Source organism: Pipistrellus hanaki (genome assembly GCF_964339955.1).
Source record: "Pipistrellus hanaki genome assembly, chromosome: 19".
Taxonomy (NCBI): Eukaryota; Metazoa; Chordata; class Mammalia; order Chiroptera; family Vespertilionidae; genus Pipistrellus; species Pipistrellus hanaki.
In genome coordinates this window covers 6,010,631-6,025,405 of record NC_140521.1, presented here as the reverse complement: position 1 = coordinate 6,025,405, position 14,775 = coordinate 6,010,631, and the positions used below count along the sequence as shown (strand labels likewise).

General features: G+C 57.6%; 1 protein-coding gene across 4 annotated transcripts in view; it reads right to left on the bottom strand.

The window, feature by feature from the left end:
- The window catches only part of ACACB (acetyl-CoA carboxylase beta), a 64,954-nt gene that overhangs the window by 5,549 nt on the left and 44,630 nt on the right, over window positions 1–14,775 (bottom strand). For all 4 annotated transcript variants that reach the window (XM_084867658.1, XM_084867659.1, XM_084867660.1 and 1 more), the window contains 18 exons: window positions 13,715–13,833; window positions 13,182–13,319; window positions 12,372–12,471; window positions 12,186–12,293; window positions 11,252–11,308; window positions 10,983–11,024; window positions 9,877–10,092; window positions 9,240–9,395; window positions 8,206–8,409; window positions 7,177–7,332; window positions 6,162–6,284; window positions 5,801–6,070; window positions 5,309–5,406; window positions 4,093–4,213; window positions 3,199–3,309; window positions 2,034–2,177; window positions 1,382–1,502; window positions 106–202 (listed from right to left, as the gene is read on the bottom strand). In XM_084867658.1, coding sequence (XP_084723784.1) covers window positions 106–202; window positions 1,382–1,502; window positions 2,034–2,177; window positions 3,199–3,309; window positions 4,093–4,213; window positions 5,309–5,406; window positions 5,801–6,070; window positions 6,162–6,284; window positions 7,177–7,332; window positions 8,206–8,409; window positions 9,240–9,395; window positions 9,877–10,092; window positions 10,983–11,024; window positions 11,252–11,308; window positions 12,186–12,293; window positions 12,372–12,471; window positions 13,182–13,319; window positions 13,715–13,833 — 2,381 coding nt within the window. The remainder of the gene's footprint in view (window positions 1–105; window positions 203–1,381; window positions 1,503–2,033; window positions 2,178–3,198; window positions 3,310–4,092; window positions 4,214–5,308; window positions 5,407–5,800; window positions 6,071–6,161; window positions 6,285–7,176; window positions 7,333–8,205; window positions 8,410–9,239; window positions 9,396–9,876; window positions 10,093–10,982; window positions 11,025–11,251; window positions 11,309–12,185; window positions 12,294–12,371; window positions 12,472–13,181; window positions 13,320–13,714; window positions 13,834–14,775) is intronic.

The window sequence follows — 14,775 nt, the reverse complement described above, 5'->3', positions numbered from 1 at the left end:
AAGTCTTCCCTTTGGAAAATCAGGGGCCACGAAGAGTGTCGCTGGGGCCCCTGTCCCAGCACCCAGGAAGTTTGTAAAACAAAACCCTGCCCGCCCTCAGGTTACCTTGCTCGTCCCGTCACCACGGTCTGGGCCCAGGGCGCCAGGATCTCCTTGAAGCTGCCCTGGTCGAAGAATCCACTCTGCCAGGTCCCCTTCAGAGCTGTGGGCAGAAGGCAGGAGCCCGGGCTGAGGGGCCGGGCGGGCGAGGACCCCCAGGGCCCGCTGGAGAGGGCAGACTGTTCTGTGGTTTCTCTAAGGGCAGCCTGACCTTGACCCCAATTGCCTTTTCCCCCCCAGAACAGGACACAGATCCCAACCCCTTGCAAAGAAATAAACAAATAAATAATACAAATTTTTAAAATAAAAATAAAAAATAGACAGGCCTGCAAAATGTATACCAAGTCAGGAATTCGGTCCATACAGGATATGCGACCACATCGATCCCCATTAAAGCCAAACACAGAGAGGCCTCAGCCCAGCTCTGCTGCTTCCCAGGAGGCAAACAGCTGAGGGCTCCTTCAGGGGGTGGCTATCAGAAAGGGACCATCTGCCCCGAAAAACTCATCCGTGACCCCCAACCTGCTGGCTGTAGCTTAGTAACACTGAACCTCCCGTTTAACAGAGTAATGTGTTCAGTTTCCGAGAGAGAGAGAGAGAGAGAGAGAGAGAGAGAGAGAGCGAGAGAGAGAGATGACGTGCGGCTGCGGCTCCTGGAGGGAGGGTGTGTGACTGCGGTCGGATGAGAAGCACAGGTCGCGGGAGGGTCTCGGGTGGCAGGTGTGGGGACAAGGCGGCCCCCGTCACGGTCAGCCCGAGGCCTGGCCAGACGGAGAAAACTGTCTCCAGACGGAGAAAGCAAGAAGCAGGGCATTTTTACATCAAGAAGAAGCCAGCCCCCTCCGGGCGCCCAGGTGAGAAGGGCCGGCAGGAACGGGGGAGGGGGAGCCAGCTCGGGGCTCCTGGCTGGCGGAGCCCGGCGCCTCTGACAGGCCCTCCGGCACCGGCAGGGGCGAGCGGCCGGATGCTGAAGGTGCAGCTGTGAAAGCCGAGCCTCAGGAGCTCGGCTTTCCTGTCCTGTTCTGGGCGCTCAGTGTAATCATATCCTCCAGGGACAGGCCTGCTGCTTTCGCAGAGGGAGAGAATGTGTGTGTGCAAGTGCATGGGCTAACATGTGTGCACACGAGTATTTGCATGTGTGTCCCCCTCAGCCCCATCCTCCTCGGTTCCATCCTCCTCGGTCCGTCACTCGGAAAGGCACGGAGGAAAACCTCCATTCCTCCGCGCTCCCTGCAGGGAAGGAGCCCCGAGCCCCAGGTCTCAGGCAAATGCCGGGACTTACTTGGGTGAGACCTTCCTGCAAGCATCCACCGGGGGTCGTAGGGGGCTCTGGATGGGCAAAACTCGATCTCCCTGTCAATGGGGTCAGTGGGAGTGACGATGGGGACCGGGCTGTGATTGTCCTGGAAAAGAAAGCGGGGTCTCCAACTCCGTTCCCCGGTTCGTCAGCAACGCCTGCCACCTGCCCTCCTCTGGCCGTGACTACGGCTGCCCGCCCAGCAGAAGCCGAACCCAAATGAGCTCATCTCTGCGATTCTGAATAGCCTTTGCCGAGGGCCCACCAAGATCTGGGCTCCAAATGTCATTTCACTTCATCATCAGGGTAACACTCTGGGGGTAGGGGCTATTGTTGTGCCCATTTCACAGATGAGGAAACTGAGGCTCAGTTGTCCCCAGGTCTGACTGCTACTGAGAGGGAAGCCAGGAATCAAATCTAGCCTATCCCCTTCTAAAGGATCAACCGATAGCAACATTGGCCATTTGTTTTTCTTTTTAAGGCCAAGAACAACGAGCACAGGGTTGGGTGCCAGGGAGGGAGGGAGGGATAAAGAAACATTCACCTACCACACCCGCAGGGCTCCCTGCTCTCCGTGCCCCCTCCCCACCACGCAGCCCATGGACGCCATGGCAGCATCTCCAGGAGGGGGCCGCACCTTGGGCATGTAGGACAGCCACTCCAGGATGGTGTAAACGCCCTCGAAGTCGTCGGGCACGGTGATGTGGGAGACACCGTTGTTGTGCATGATCTGCACGCCGCCCAGCTGGTTGTTGGACGTGTAGACCTCTCTGCCCAGGACCTGCATAGACACGGCAGGGTCAGCCAGTCCTGCCCGGCCCGGGGACCATCTCCCTCGGTGGTCTCACCCGGGGCTGCATGCTGGAATCACTGGGGGCTTTTACACACCCGGATGCCCGGGCTGCACCCGGTCCGATTATATTAGAGCCTCTGGTGTTTTCTAACTTCTAGGTAATTCCAACATGCACCCAACTTGAGAAGCAGGGTATCCTTTGAGTACCTTGGTTACGATTACTTATGATGACTTTGGTCATCTCAAAAGCAAAACCTGCCGACTGGCATGGCTCAGGGGCTGAGCATCGACCTATGAACCAGGAGGTCGCAGCTCCATTCCTGGCCAGGGTACACTCCCGGGTTGCAGACTCGATCCCCAGCAGGGGGCGTGCGGGAGGCAGCCCATTAATGATTCTCTCATCATCAATGTTTCTCTCTCTCTCCCTCTCCCTTCCTCTCTGAAATCAATACAAATAAAAAAAAGGCAAAGCCCTCCCTCATGTTTCTGGCTCAGTGGGCTGGGACCAGGCCTGGGAACTGGCCTGAGAACATGTATCTCTAACCAGCCCCCAGGGGGCGCTGTGGCTGCTGGTTGGGGCGCACTGGGAGACCCTCATTTTGTCATGGAAGCTTTACAGCAGCGGGCAGTGCTGCCATGGAGTGAGCACACTGCACATCCACTGAGCTTCACCATGGGAGGGCGGAGACGAGGGAAAGGCACCAGAGTTACAGCGGGAGCGCAGTGACATTGGGTCTTCTTCCAATTTTCCGCAAGGTACATGCTGTCTTACAAATTTGCATAACTTTTTAAATTAACGAATTTTTTGAAATTTAAATGTCAGGAATGTGGAGCCAAATCATTTTTTGGGGGGTGGGGGTGGAGTGGGGGGAGTTATTCATAAGAGGCCAGATATTTGCAAACTGGGAAAACAGCTCTTATATCCGCGGGAGCGATACCGGCCTCACACTGAGAGGACACAGGAGGGGACGAGGGGACTGAAACGGCCCGGCCCTTCGCAGTCGCTCACCTTGTTGAGGGCGCTGGCTCCGGTCAGGATGATGTGGGAGTTTTCCACCTGGATCACCCGCTGGCCCAGCCGCACCAGGTAGGCCCCGATGCCCAGGGCGCGGCAGGTCACCTGTGGAGACAGCGCCCCTGAGTTCCCGAGGCCGCCCCGGCCCAGCGGGAGCCCGATGGGCACCGACGACAGCAACCGGAGTCAGGGCTGAACTTCTCAGGCGGGGAGAAGCCTGACCTTGAGGCTCACGTGACCTTGGCTTCTCCGTCCCAGCAGTAACCCAGTCAACCCTGAGGGGTGCTTCAGACAGGCCGCAGCACGGAATGTTCTGGTTCTCCCTCCCAGGGCGCGCGGGGAGCCCCTCTGAGCTGGGCCACACACGAGCTCTCGCAGCCGCTCCCACGACCAAAAGGACGTGTGAAACGGGACATCCAAGCAGGGGCCGTGCCGGTGGGAGAGCCGTGCCAAGGTCAATGTCCCGGCTGACAATGTGCTATCTCGTGTGAAAGATTCCGTCCCAGAGGAGCTGAGGGAGGAGGGCACGGGACCTCTCTACACTAACTTTTAACTTCTGGGGAGTCCAACACTGTGCCTAAATAAATGAATGTGTATACACACACACAGCTGACCTTTCAACACAGGAGTCAGGAGAGATAACCCTCCCCCCCCCCAAATAAAATCAGCGAATAACTTCCAATCCCCCCAAAACAACTACTGATAAACTGCTATTGTGTTACAGGTGTCAGGAGCTATATTGTTACAATAAAGTAAGCCAGAGTACCCCGGCCAGTGTGGTTCAGTGGGCAGCCCCCGCGTTATCAACGCTTTCCTTCTGTGTCTGTTTTAGACTTTCTAAAAGAAAAGGCGGAGACAGAAAAGACAGTAAGGCCGGGGGAGGCTCACCATGCTGATGGTGACGATCTCGTCGTAGGCCAGGGAGCACTCGCCTGCGATCATGCCCGAGCCCCTCAGGTTCTCCACGCCCAGGCCGTCGTCCTTCCCAATGATGTCCGTGATGACGTACCTGGAGAGCCAGACAGGAGTTAAAACACGAGACGTGGTCCAGGGGAATCCGAGGCAGGAGGGGCAGGCAGGGGACAGAGCAGCCAGAGGCGAAACGAAAGCAGAGGCCTAGGGCCTTTGTGATTGGCCTTAAAGTTTCTAGAAGACTGTCAAAACCGGTTTGGCTCAGTGGGTGGAGCATCGGCCTGCGGACTGAAGGGTCCCAGGTTTGATTCCAGTCAAGGGCATGTACCCGGGGGGGGGGGGGGGGGGGGGGTGTAGGAGGCAGCTGATGGATGTTTCTCTCTCATTGATATTTCTAACTCTCTATCCCTCTCCCTTCCTCTCTGTAAAAAAAAAAAAATAAGTTTCTAGAAGACCGTTCGGAGGCTGTCTTAAGGAAATGCCACCCCACCGGGCCTTCTTCCTGCAGCAATCGGATACCATTGGGTCTCCAGAGAGATGGGGAAGCCACTGAGCTCACAACCAATCCATCAGACTGGCCACCTAAGGGTGAGACACTGCACTTCCCAACCTGCCCGAGAGTCACGGGCACTGGCACGCTAAAGGCTTTGGGACGCCCTCGGGAAAGATGCCTGTTAGATCTAACCCAGACCCACGTGATTATGGAAACTTCTCCTCCTTCCCACACATCACCAACTAACATTCCAGAAAACTCAGCCGGGGAAATTCTGATTCCGTCAATCTCACGAAAGCAGCAGAGTGGGTTCCACTTTCTGTGGAAGAGACAGGCGGAGCCGACCCTGTCCTGCCCACACCTTCCCAGCCTGCCCAGTCACTGCCGCGTTGCTGGCTAATCGGATCCTATAATGTGAACCTGCGGCTCTGGGGACTTCACGGGACACTGGCCCGGCTCCCGTGTCATGTGCGATCTTTGTGAGGGCCCGGCTTATCTGGGGATGACAGGAGGGGTTCACCTTGGAGAACACCCAGGTTTTAAGACATCGGTGCCAAAGCTCAAGGGTCCCCCTGTGCACACACCCCCCACCCTCACCCTCTTGGAAATGCCGCCACAGCCGGAGGGGGAGGCAGATTCCCCAGGAGGAGCCGAATCAGCCCCAGGCCAACGGCGGGAGCCGCCTGCCGAGTCACTCACCTGGATTCCCCTTCCTCCTCCACGTGTTTGCAGTGGACGGAGTTCAGGGAGCTGATCCGGGTGTACTCTTGGGGGGTCAGGTACAGGTACTTAAATCCCTTAAAAAAAACAACAACATATATATATATATATATATATATATATATATATATATATATATATTTATATATATATACACACACACACACACACACTCTCTCCAGTAAAACTATGAATCCATTTCCCTGCCCTTGGCAGCCACTGTTCTTAAAAACATGTCAACACTGTAGAATGGATGTTAATAACGTGTTAACATGTCAGCATGTTAAGATGTCTGACGTTAACACCATGCTGATAAGAGCTACAAACTCAGGATCTGCGTTGTGCTAAGTGCTTGCCACCCCTCCTCCCCCCATCGCCTCCCCTCTCCCGGTCCGGCTCTGTTTCCCAGACATCTTCTCGCTGGACACAGTGCCAGCCGAGCGGAAGGACCGGCCCCCCGCTCCTTCGTACCTTGAGGGGGTCCTCGGGGTCCACCCAGGCCACCTGGAACATGTGCTTGATCTCCTCGGCGAGGCCGATGCGCGCCCCGCTGTTGGCTGCCAGGTACACCTGGGGGATGCCCTCGGCCCGGGCCAGCTGGGAGGCGCGCAGGTACAGCAGGTCCTCGCCCAGGCCGAAGGAGCCGATGCGGAAGGTGATGTCGTTGCTGATGAGGACCAGGTCCCGCCCCTGCGGATACTCCCGCGTCTTCAGGTGCATCCTGAAGGCCACCATGCCCACCTGGTGGCGACACAAACGCAGGGGGAAGCGGGTGCGTCCTCGGGGGGCGGGGGGCGCTGGCGGGAAGGGCGGTGCTCCGCGGAGGCCTGACCTCGTTCCCCCCGGGCAGCCGGTTCATCTCCACCAGCTGGCCCTGCGCGTCCAGCACCAGCTCCGTGTACGTCAGCATGTCTTTGGGGCACTGGTCTGGGGAGCCCCACAGTTTAGAGAGAGCCTGGGGGGAGGGGAGGAAAGAGAAAAGCCTGAGTCGCCAGTAGGGAGGCACATTTACTAGTTCTTTCTCTTTTTAAATCATGAGCTACTTTTTCTTTTTCTATTTAAAATTTTTTTTTTATTGATTTCAGAGAGGAAGGGAGAGGGAGAGAGAGAAACATCAATGATGAGAACCATTGATTGGCTGCCTCCTGCACGCCCCCTACTGGGGATCGAGCCCACAACCCGGGCCTGTGCCCTGATTGGTAAGTCGAACCATGACCTCCTGGTTGGTGCTCAACCACTGGACCACACTGGCCAATCATGAGCTACTTTTAACACGCAGAACAATAAATCTCATGGTTTTATCAAATCATAATTTTCCATAGTTGCTTACGATTTTCTTTTCAAATAAGATGGGGTGGAGCCCTTACTGTACTTCTCTTCACCCCATCCCTGACCCTCCTCCCCACACCTCCCCACAGAGAATCATCACCCTGAATTTAGTGTCTACCAGCCCTCTGCATGCTTGCATGTTTTTATTTCCTCATGTATGCCTACATGTAAACATGTAGTCGTCTTTGGCGTGACTTAAACTTTAAATAAGTGGTATCACACTGCACACATCCTTCTGCAACTCACTTCCTCAGATTTTTTTCAGTAAATACTATAAATGCATTTTCTCTTCTCTGGCTTACGTTACTGTAAGAATACAGCATGTAATACAGGTAACATACAAAATAGGTGTTAACCAACTATGTTATTGTGTTGATTCTGGCCAACAGTAGATTAGCAGCCAAGTTTTGGGGGAATCAAAAGCTAAGAGGATTTTCAGCCGCACCGGGGGTCGGCACCCCTCACCCCCACATCGCTCAGGGTCACGTGTGACTTCTTTTCTCCCTGAGGAGACTTGCCTGCCGGAACATTTCTGGGAAGTCGTACACGTAGGTGGTCCCCAGGGACTGGGCCTGGAAGCGCTTGGCCTGCAGCAGGTCCTTGGTGACGTAGGGGGTGTTGATGAGCATCCCGTGCTGGGCTCCCTGCTTGTTGCCGAAGGAGTGAAACAGGATCTGGACCAGAGAGGAGAAGGAACCGGGCGTGAGGGAGACACGTCCTCAGTGACACCCCAGACATCCCGGCGCGGGGAGCAGACCACGTCACAGGGCAGAGCGAGTGCCGGCATTGCTGATCTCTCCTCTGCCAGCGCCAGCACAGGAGGCAGGCGGCCGAAGTGGACACAGCCCCCAGGATGTGACTATTATAGAACCACACGCACACACACATGCATACACACGCACGCACATGCACATGCACGCACACACTCGCGCGTGCACACGCACACCCCCCCAAACAAGAGAGCCTCAAAATGGATGAAACACAAAGGAAGCCCGAATTTGGGTTAACACCACTGAGCCCGGGCCAGTTTCGCAGTTTGACAAGGTCCTGCGGTTACGTGCGAAGCCACCTCTGGGAAAGGGGGTGGAAGTACATGGGAACGTTCCGTGCTCTTATTTCTCTGTGTTATCTCTGTACTTATCTCTCTGTGCAATTATTCTGGAGAGTAATTATTTCCAAACGAAAAGACAGCTGATATCCTAAAAGTAGGATACTTGATTCACTTTGCAAACGTCTGTTCTAAAGCACGGCCGTGGAAAACACCTCGTCCCTGAGGGAAGCGATGTGGGAGGCTGCGGTGTAACCGCCCAGGGCACCCCACACCCCATCCCGAATGTGGTGCTAAAATGGATTAGACACGGACCCCTGTCCTTCCCAGGGGAATGAATGTGGGGGACTCAGAGGCCACCCCGTTTATCAGCAGAGCTCGGAGGGGCTGCCGGGGCTGCCGTGGCCGACGAGGCGGCCACCGAGTGTGTCTCCCTCCACGTCCCGCTGGAGGGCAGCCTGCCTCCGCCCCGACCTCGGGACCCCCTCCCCGGACTTACGTTCCCGGATCTGGGGTCGGTGACCTCCTTGTAGAGGCTGATGTCCAGGTAGTAGCCGGACTCGTTGGTGATGAACAGGCGGATGGGGATGGCGCTGTCGGCGGCCGTCTCGCGGATGTTGATCTTGACCTCGGCCTGGAGCACGCGCAGCTTCCACAGCCGGCTGCCGTAGCGCATGACCATGGAGCGCACGGCCTCCTCGATCTGCCGGTCACAGCGAGCCCTGCGTCAGAGCCCAGCGGCACGCATCCCCGGCAGCTCTGCACTGACAGCAATGCAGGGAGGGCACGCCCAGGGCACGGTGCCCGGGCACAGCGTAGCCACACCTGCGGGTGCTATCGATGGGTTGCCTCCTGCACCAACCCCAACCAGGAGGGGAGAAGCCTGCAACTGAGCCCTTGCCCGGACTCGAACCTGGGACCCTTTGGTCCACAGGCCGATGCTCTATCCACTGAGCAACACTGGCTAGGGCAGTGCCGGCATTTTTATCCCCCATTTAGATGAAGACACGGAGACTGGCGACCAACAGCTCGTGCTCCTTTGGGACACCACCTGTATCCCATCATGCATCTCAAGCCCCCACATCTTCTCTGCTGGGAAGTGGGGGGACGGGTGGGGCAGGGGCACCTTCATGGGCCCTCTGCACCCCAGATGCCAGGATGAGGTTCCAGGACTTCTTTCATCCCACGATCACCACCCTACACCCTGCCTGCTCAGGAAGAGCGAGCCAGTCCCCAGCAGAGCCCGGACCCGGCACAGGACACCCTTTGGTTTTGTGAGACGTTTGGGGCATCCGTGTGGTCCTCAAAGGGAGGCACGCTCACGGAGGGTGGACGCGGGACAGGGCGGGCCGGCCGGGGGCTCTGAGTCAGCGGTGCAGGGCGTGTCTTCCACCTGCAGGCCGGAGCCCGGCACGCACATGCGCGTCCTGTCACTCGGTCTCGAGCGCCAGGAGGCGGAGCCCGGGGCAGCCTGGCAGGAAGAGCCCGGGTCCCCGGGGTCTGAGCCCGAGCGGGTGAGGGCCCCGGAGAGACCTTGTAGGGGTCCATGATGACGGTGGGCACGAAGTTGAGGAAGATGTGGTTGCAGTCGGTGCGCACGCTGGTGTTGTTGAAGGCCACCTCCAGCTCGTCCATGGCCTCCAGCAGCAGCCGCTCGCCCTCGTTCTGCAGGTACTCGAAGGAGGCCTCCTGCCGGGAGGGGGCAGCGTGAGGCACAGCAGAGCCCCCTCGAAGGCCAAGGGCTGACAAAGGCTGTGCGCCCAGGGTCCCCCAAGTCCCCCCTCCAGGCCCAGAGCCCCCTGAGTCCCCCCTCCAGGCCCAGGGCCCCCTGAGTCCCCCCTCCAGGCCCAGAGCCCCCCGAGTTCCCCCTCCAGGCCCAGGGCCCCCTGAGTCCCCCCTCCAGGCCCAGAGCCCCCTGAGTCCCCCCTCCAGGCCCAGAGCCCCCTGAGTCCCCCCTCCAGGCCCAGGGCCCCCTGAGTCCCCCCTCCAGGCCCAGGGCCCCCCGTGTTCCCCCTCCAGGTCCAGGGCCCCCCCCTGAGTTCCCCCCTCCAGGCCCGGGAACCCCCTGCGATCCCGTGAGGCCCGGGGCCGGCACGGAGCAGGACAGCAGGGGGAGTGCCGGCGCCGGAGCGAGGGCTCAGGGGAAGGAGGAAACCCGGAGCCGCGGTACCTTGGTGATCAGGTCCGAGTGGCGGATGATGGCGCGGATGAAGAAGCGGTAGTCGGTCACCTCCACGCCCTCCTTCACCTTGGCGGCGCCCAGGTAGAGGTGCATCTTGTGGTTGGCGCAGGGCACGGCAGTCAATTCGAAGTTGCGCATCCGGCTGAGCTCCAGCTGGAAGGCCAGGGCGGGCTCCAGGTGGCGGTAAATGCGATCTTCTGCGAACTGCAGGCCGACGGGGAGAGGGTGGACAGACACACAGACACACAGCAAGTTGGACGCTGGACCGTGACCCTGCTTGGTCCACACTCTGCCCCGCAGTCCGCTCGTGTCTGTGGGTTTGGCCCTTGAAATGCGCGGTCACTATGTTGTCTCGTTGTGAGCAACCCCCTGGGCTCCAGAGGGCTGGGACTTTGCCAGAGGACATGCCAGGCCGGCGTGCGGGCAGGAGGCTCCCGGTGAGCCCAGCTCGCTCCCAGCACCTGCCGCACAGCCGAGCAGTCCCTCTCGGCACTGGGCAGAGTATTTCTCAAGAAGCCACTGGCCCTGGGTTTCCTGATGGAAATTCACCCCCAAAAGGAAGCATCTGGTGGTGCTGGAGACCAGCGCCCGGCCGGCGTGACTCAGTGGTTGAGCGTCGGCCTGCGGACCGAGGGGTCCCGGGTTTGATTCCGGTCAAGGGCATGTGCCTCGGGGGCAGGCTCTTCCAGGGCCTGGGCCTTGGTCAGGGCTGGTGCAGGAGGCAACCAATCGATGTGTTTCTCTCACATCCATGTTTCTCTTAGACTTTCCCTCTCTGTCTAACTCTCACTAAAAATCAAGGATTAAAAAAAAGAGAGAAGAAAAATGGGTTGGGAGGACCACCTTTCTGAGTCCACCAGCAAGTCCAAAACTGTCCACATGACAGAGGGACCCGCAGTGACGGCTGAAGGGCGGGACTCGAGGTCTGAGCTCCACATGGACGTTCGGGGCTCCCCTTGGAAATATCCCAGAGGAAGGGGAGTCTGCATGAGAGCTGCCATGTTCTAGAGCACGGGGATATCTTAAGATCCGGGACTGTTTCCTGAAAGTCAGAGGTGCCAGGGAGAGAGAACGCATCGCTGCTTTGGTCATACCTGGTCTCTTGCTCTGAAGGTGAAAAACTTGGGGAATTCTTTCTGCAAAAGAGACATCCGCACAGAGGACCATTACATCCAGCAGGACCCGTGTCCACACGCGTGTGCTTGTTAAGGGCGACCCCATCGGCTTCTAGGGCGCGTCATGTGGAAGGCCGTGCTCCCCAGCGCCCCATCTCCTCCGCCCCGACCGGCAGCGTCAAGGTCAAGGGCGCGGCTCTGGGTCGTGGAGGGGGAGGAGACGCAGGGGGCGCTGAGCATCGACTCACCTCCTGGGCGATCAGGAACGTGATTCTCCGGAGCCCGTACTCCACCAGGATGTTTTTCTGTGTGAAAAACCAAACTCACGATGGAATGGAGAAGCCGCAACATGGGATGGAGAAGTCCTGGTACGTGTTACCACGTGGGTTAGCCTTGAAAACATTATGCTGGGAAAGACGCAGGTCACAGAAGACCTCAGACTGTACGATCCCATTTACATGAAATGTCCACAACAGGCAAATCCGTAGTCGGAGAGGAGATGAGCCAAGCCAGGAAGGTCAAGAACTAGCAGCCAGACAGTGTGGCTGGTAGATGTGATTATATGTGAGCTAAGAATCTTAGCATCCGAGATGGGGATACTAAATATGGATCAGAGAGGTACAGTAACCTGCCTGAGGTCGCACAGCACCTTCCCGCTGTTTCTCCGACCTGCACCTGCCAAGCTGCTCCACATCTGCTTGCAGCTGAGGCCCCTGAGCATACATAACAAGTGTCCCTACTGCCAGGGTGAGACTGGCAATGGCCACCACGTTTATAAAAGCAGCCTGCGGTTACCTGCATTCACGGATGTCAATGCACGTGACCATCTCAAAACTGGGACTTTTCTGAGCTATCCCAGCACACACGCCACCAAACCCACAACTACATGCCGAATGTGCTGCTGTGCTGAGTGGTGTTTTAAGCCTGTCATTCCGTCACTGCACAGGCTAAGTGCACAGACTGTCATTTCATCATGGCAACGCCGAGAGAGAGAGAGAAATGCCACCCGTGTTACAGGGAAGAAGCCGAGGCTCTGCCCCGTTCGGCCACCGCTGCCCACATCACGGCCGTGGGGAGCAGCAGAGCTCGGGGGAGAAGCCAGCTCGGCGGCTCTGAGACACTCAGATGTCCGGGGCCCGTCCTCCCTCCCCGGGACCCAGAGCCGGAGGCACACGCAGGCACCTTGGACTGCACGAAGGTCCGCAGGATCGGCACCAGCTCCTCATCCTCCAGGTGCTCGGCGCACTCGATGGCCACGTTCAGGATGTGGATGGGCTCCTCGCGGAGGCTCTAGGAGGGAGCGGGGCGGCGTCAGGGGCCGGGGCCCGCCCGCCCGCCCCCGCCCGCTCGCCCCGCTCAGGCACTCACCTTGCAGTCCTCCTCCGAGTACACGGAGGTCTGGGCCTTGCTGAAGAGGGGGGCGTCCCGGGGCACGTTGGCGAAGCAGGAGATGACGTCATCGAAGTTCCTGGGGGCGCGGGGCAGAGAGGGGGGCTGAGGGGCTGCTCCTGGGGGTCAGGCCTGAGACCTCCCTTCTCCCTCCCGCCACTCCGCGGGCTCATTGGGTTCCCGGATGGGGTCTCTCCCAAGAGGGAAGAACGGGCTCATGCGATCTGGGGTCACGAACAAAAGGAAGGCTGTCTGAACTCTGGGGCGTCGGCCGGGCCCCCCTTTTACCCGCGAGGAGCCCTCAGGAGTCACCCCACGCCTGAGTCCCCCGAGGACAACAGAATCACTAGCTCCTAGTGCCGCAGTGAAGACACACATGGCCCAAGCACGATGCGTAACGCGCAGGAAAGGGTTAAAAAAGGCAGTAACTGGAGTGGGACTGACCACTGACACTTTTTACGTTATTTACATGTCAGCGATGCTTTAAATACAATATTAAAATGTGCTCTCTCGTTTAATTTTCCTGGTGACCCTAGGAAGCAGTTCCTTTGCTCATTCCCATTATACAGATGGGAGAACTAAGGCACGAAAAGGCCAAGCAGTTAGGTCTGAGCCACAGGAAGCGAGGAGCCACACTCTTGGCTACACTAGTATTAAACTGTGATTATTAATTTGTTGTGCGATATGATTGGCCGCCCATGTGTCCCATGAACAGAGGGGAGTCAGAAGCAGCTGCCGCGGCCCCTCTCGGGGGGGGGTGGGGGGGGGGGCGGGGAGACACCCGGGTACCTGGTGAACTCCTCGAACCTCCTGAAGGCCACCATGGCGCCCATGCGCTGGCACAGCGGGGAGAAGCCGCTGTCCATGTAGAGCTCGGTGCTGTGTCTCAGCAGGTCGGGGTTGGTGATGCTGACGGGCACGGCTATCCTGCAGGGGGGTGGCCGGGGGGGTGAGGCCGCTGCTGCGGGTCTGGCCCCACCAGCTGCTCCTGCCCTGGAAACTTGGGTGAGCCAGCACCGGGGTTTCCCCAAAGGGGGCACCAAATTAGAGGCGGAGGGGACTGAGGTCAGGGCCAGGGCTGAGGACTAAGAGCTCAACAAGTGACCGAATGAACAAATGAATGAATGAATGAATGAATGAATGAATGAAGCACGCATAGGAGTGTAGTCCCAACAGGGTCCCCAGCTAAACCCAAAGCAGTGAACTCAGCCAAACGGAATGAACACTCTCGGGCAGTTTCTCCGGGAGAGTCCCGGGCCCGGAAGCCCGGGGAGGGCAGGCTCAGTTCCAGACACCCGGCCTCCGCTCCCCTGACTGCGTACCGGTTGGGGTGGGAGGAGGGCAGCATGAACTGGAACTCCACCACGCAGGTGCCGTCCGGGAGCTGCCGGTGCTGCAGGCTGTTGAGCTCGTAGGCGATGTAGCCCCTCCGCACATACACCTAGAGGGACGGGAGCACAGAGGACACTGTCTCAGGGCAGCGCCTTCGAAACCCGAGAAAATCCAGCCTGGAGAAGTGACCTCTAAATTATCTCTGAGCCGTCGTTAAGAGCAGCTCTGTTCACATTTCAGAATGTTACCTTCTCTGCAAAGGGCTGGATAGTAAATATTTCAGCGGGATATGTCATCTGTATCACAACTACTTAATTCCATGCTACCACAGACAATATGTCAATGAATGGATGTGGCTGTTCCAATAAAACTTTATTTATAAAAACAAGCAGGGGGCCGGGTGTGGCCCACAGGCTATAGCTGACCAACTCCTGCTCTAGATTAGTCCTGTCCAATAGAAATGGAACACAAGCAACGTATACAATTTTAAACCACTTAATAAAAAGGTACCAGGTCAATAGAACTTGAATAACTTTATTTCATCCATAACACCTAAAATATCACTATTTCAACAGGTAATCAATATAAAAAGTTATTGGTTACATCTGGGAATTTGGACTTGGGGAAATTTCCCATTGTGCCTGATACAAACAGTTTATGGCGCCTAAAGTGTGCAAACTATATGATTTATGTTCAACATGTGCTTTCTTTCTGGGAGCTTGGAATGCTGGTGTGTGCTAGCCAGACGGTGCCTAGGTGACCAGCGCCCAGGAAGAGCCTGGATGCCGAGTTTAACGGTTCCCTGCGTGGAGGAGGCAGGGATGGAACACGAGATAGCAGTGGTTGCCAGCAAGGTCTCTGGACAAGGGCAGACCTAGTGTGAACCCTCGTCCTGCCACTGCCCCGCTGTGTGACTTCCAGCAAGTTGCTTTGCCCCTCTGAGCCTCAGTCTCTCCTCTGTAAAATGGAAAGAGTAACGGTCTACCTTGTTGGTAGAATACGATCACGTCTGTAAGGTGTGTGGCCGGGGTCAGCTGCGTGGATGCTGGAA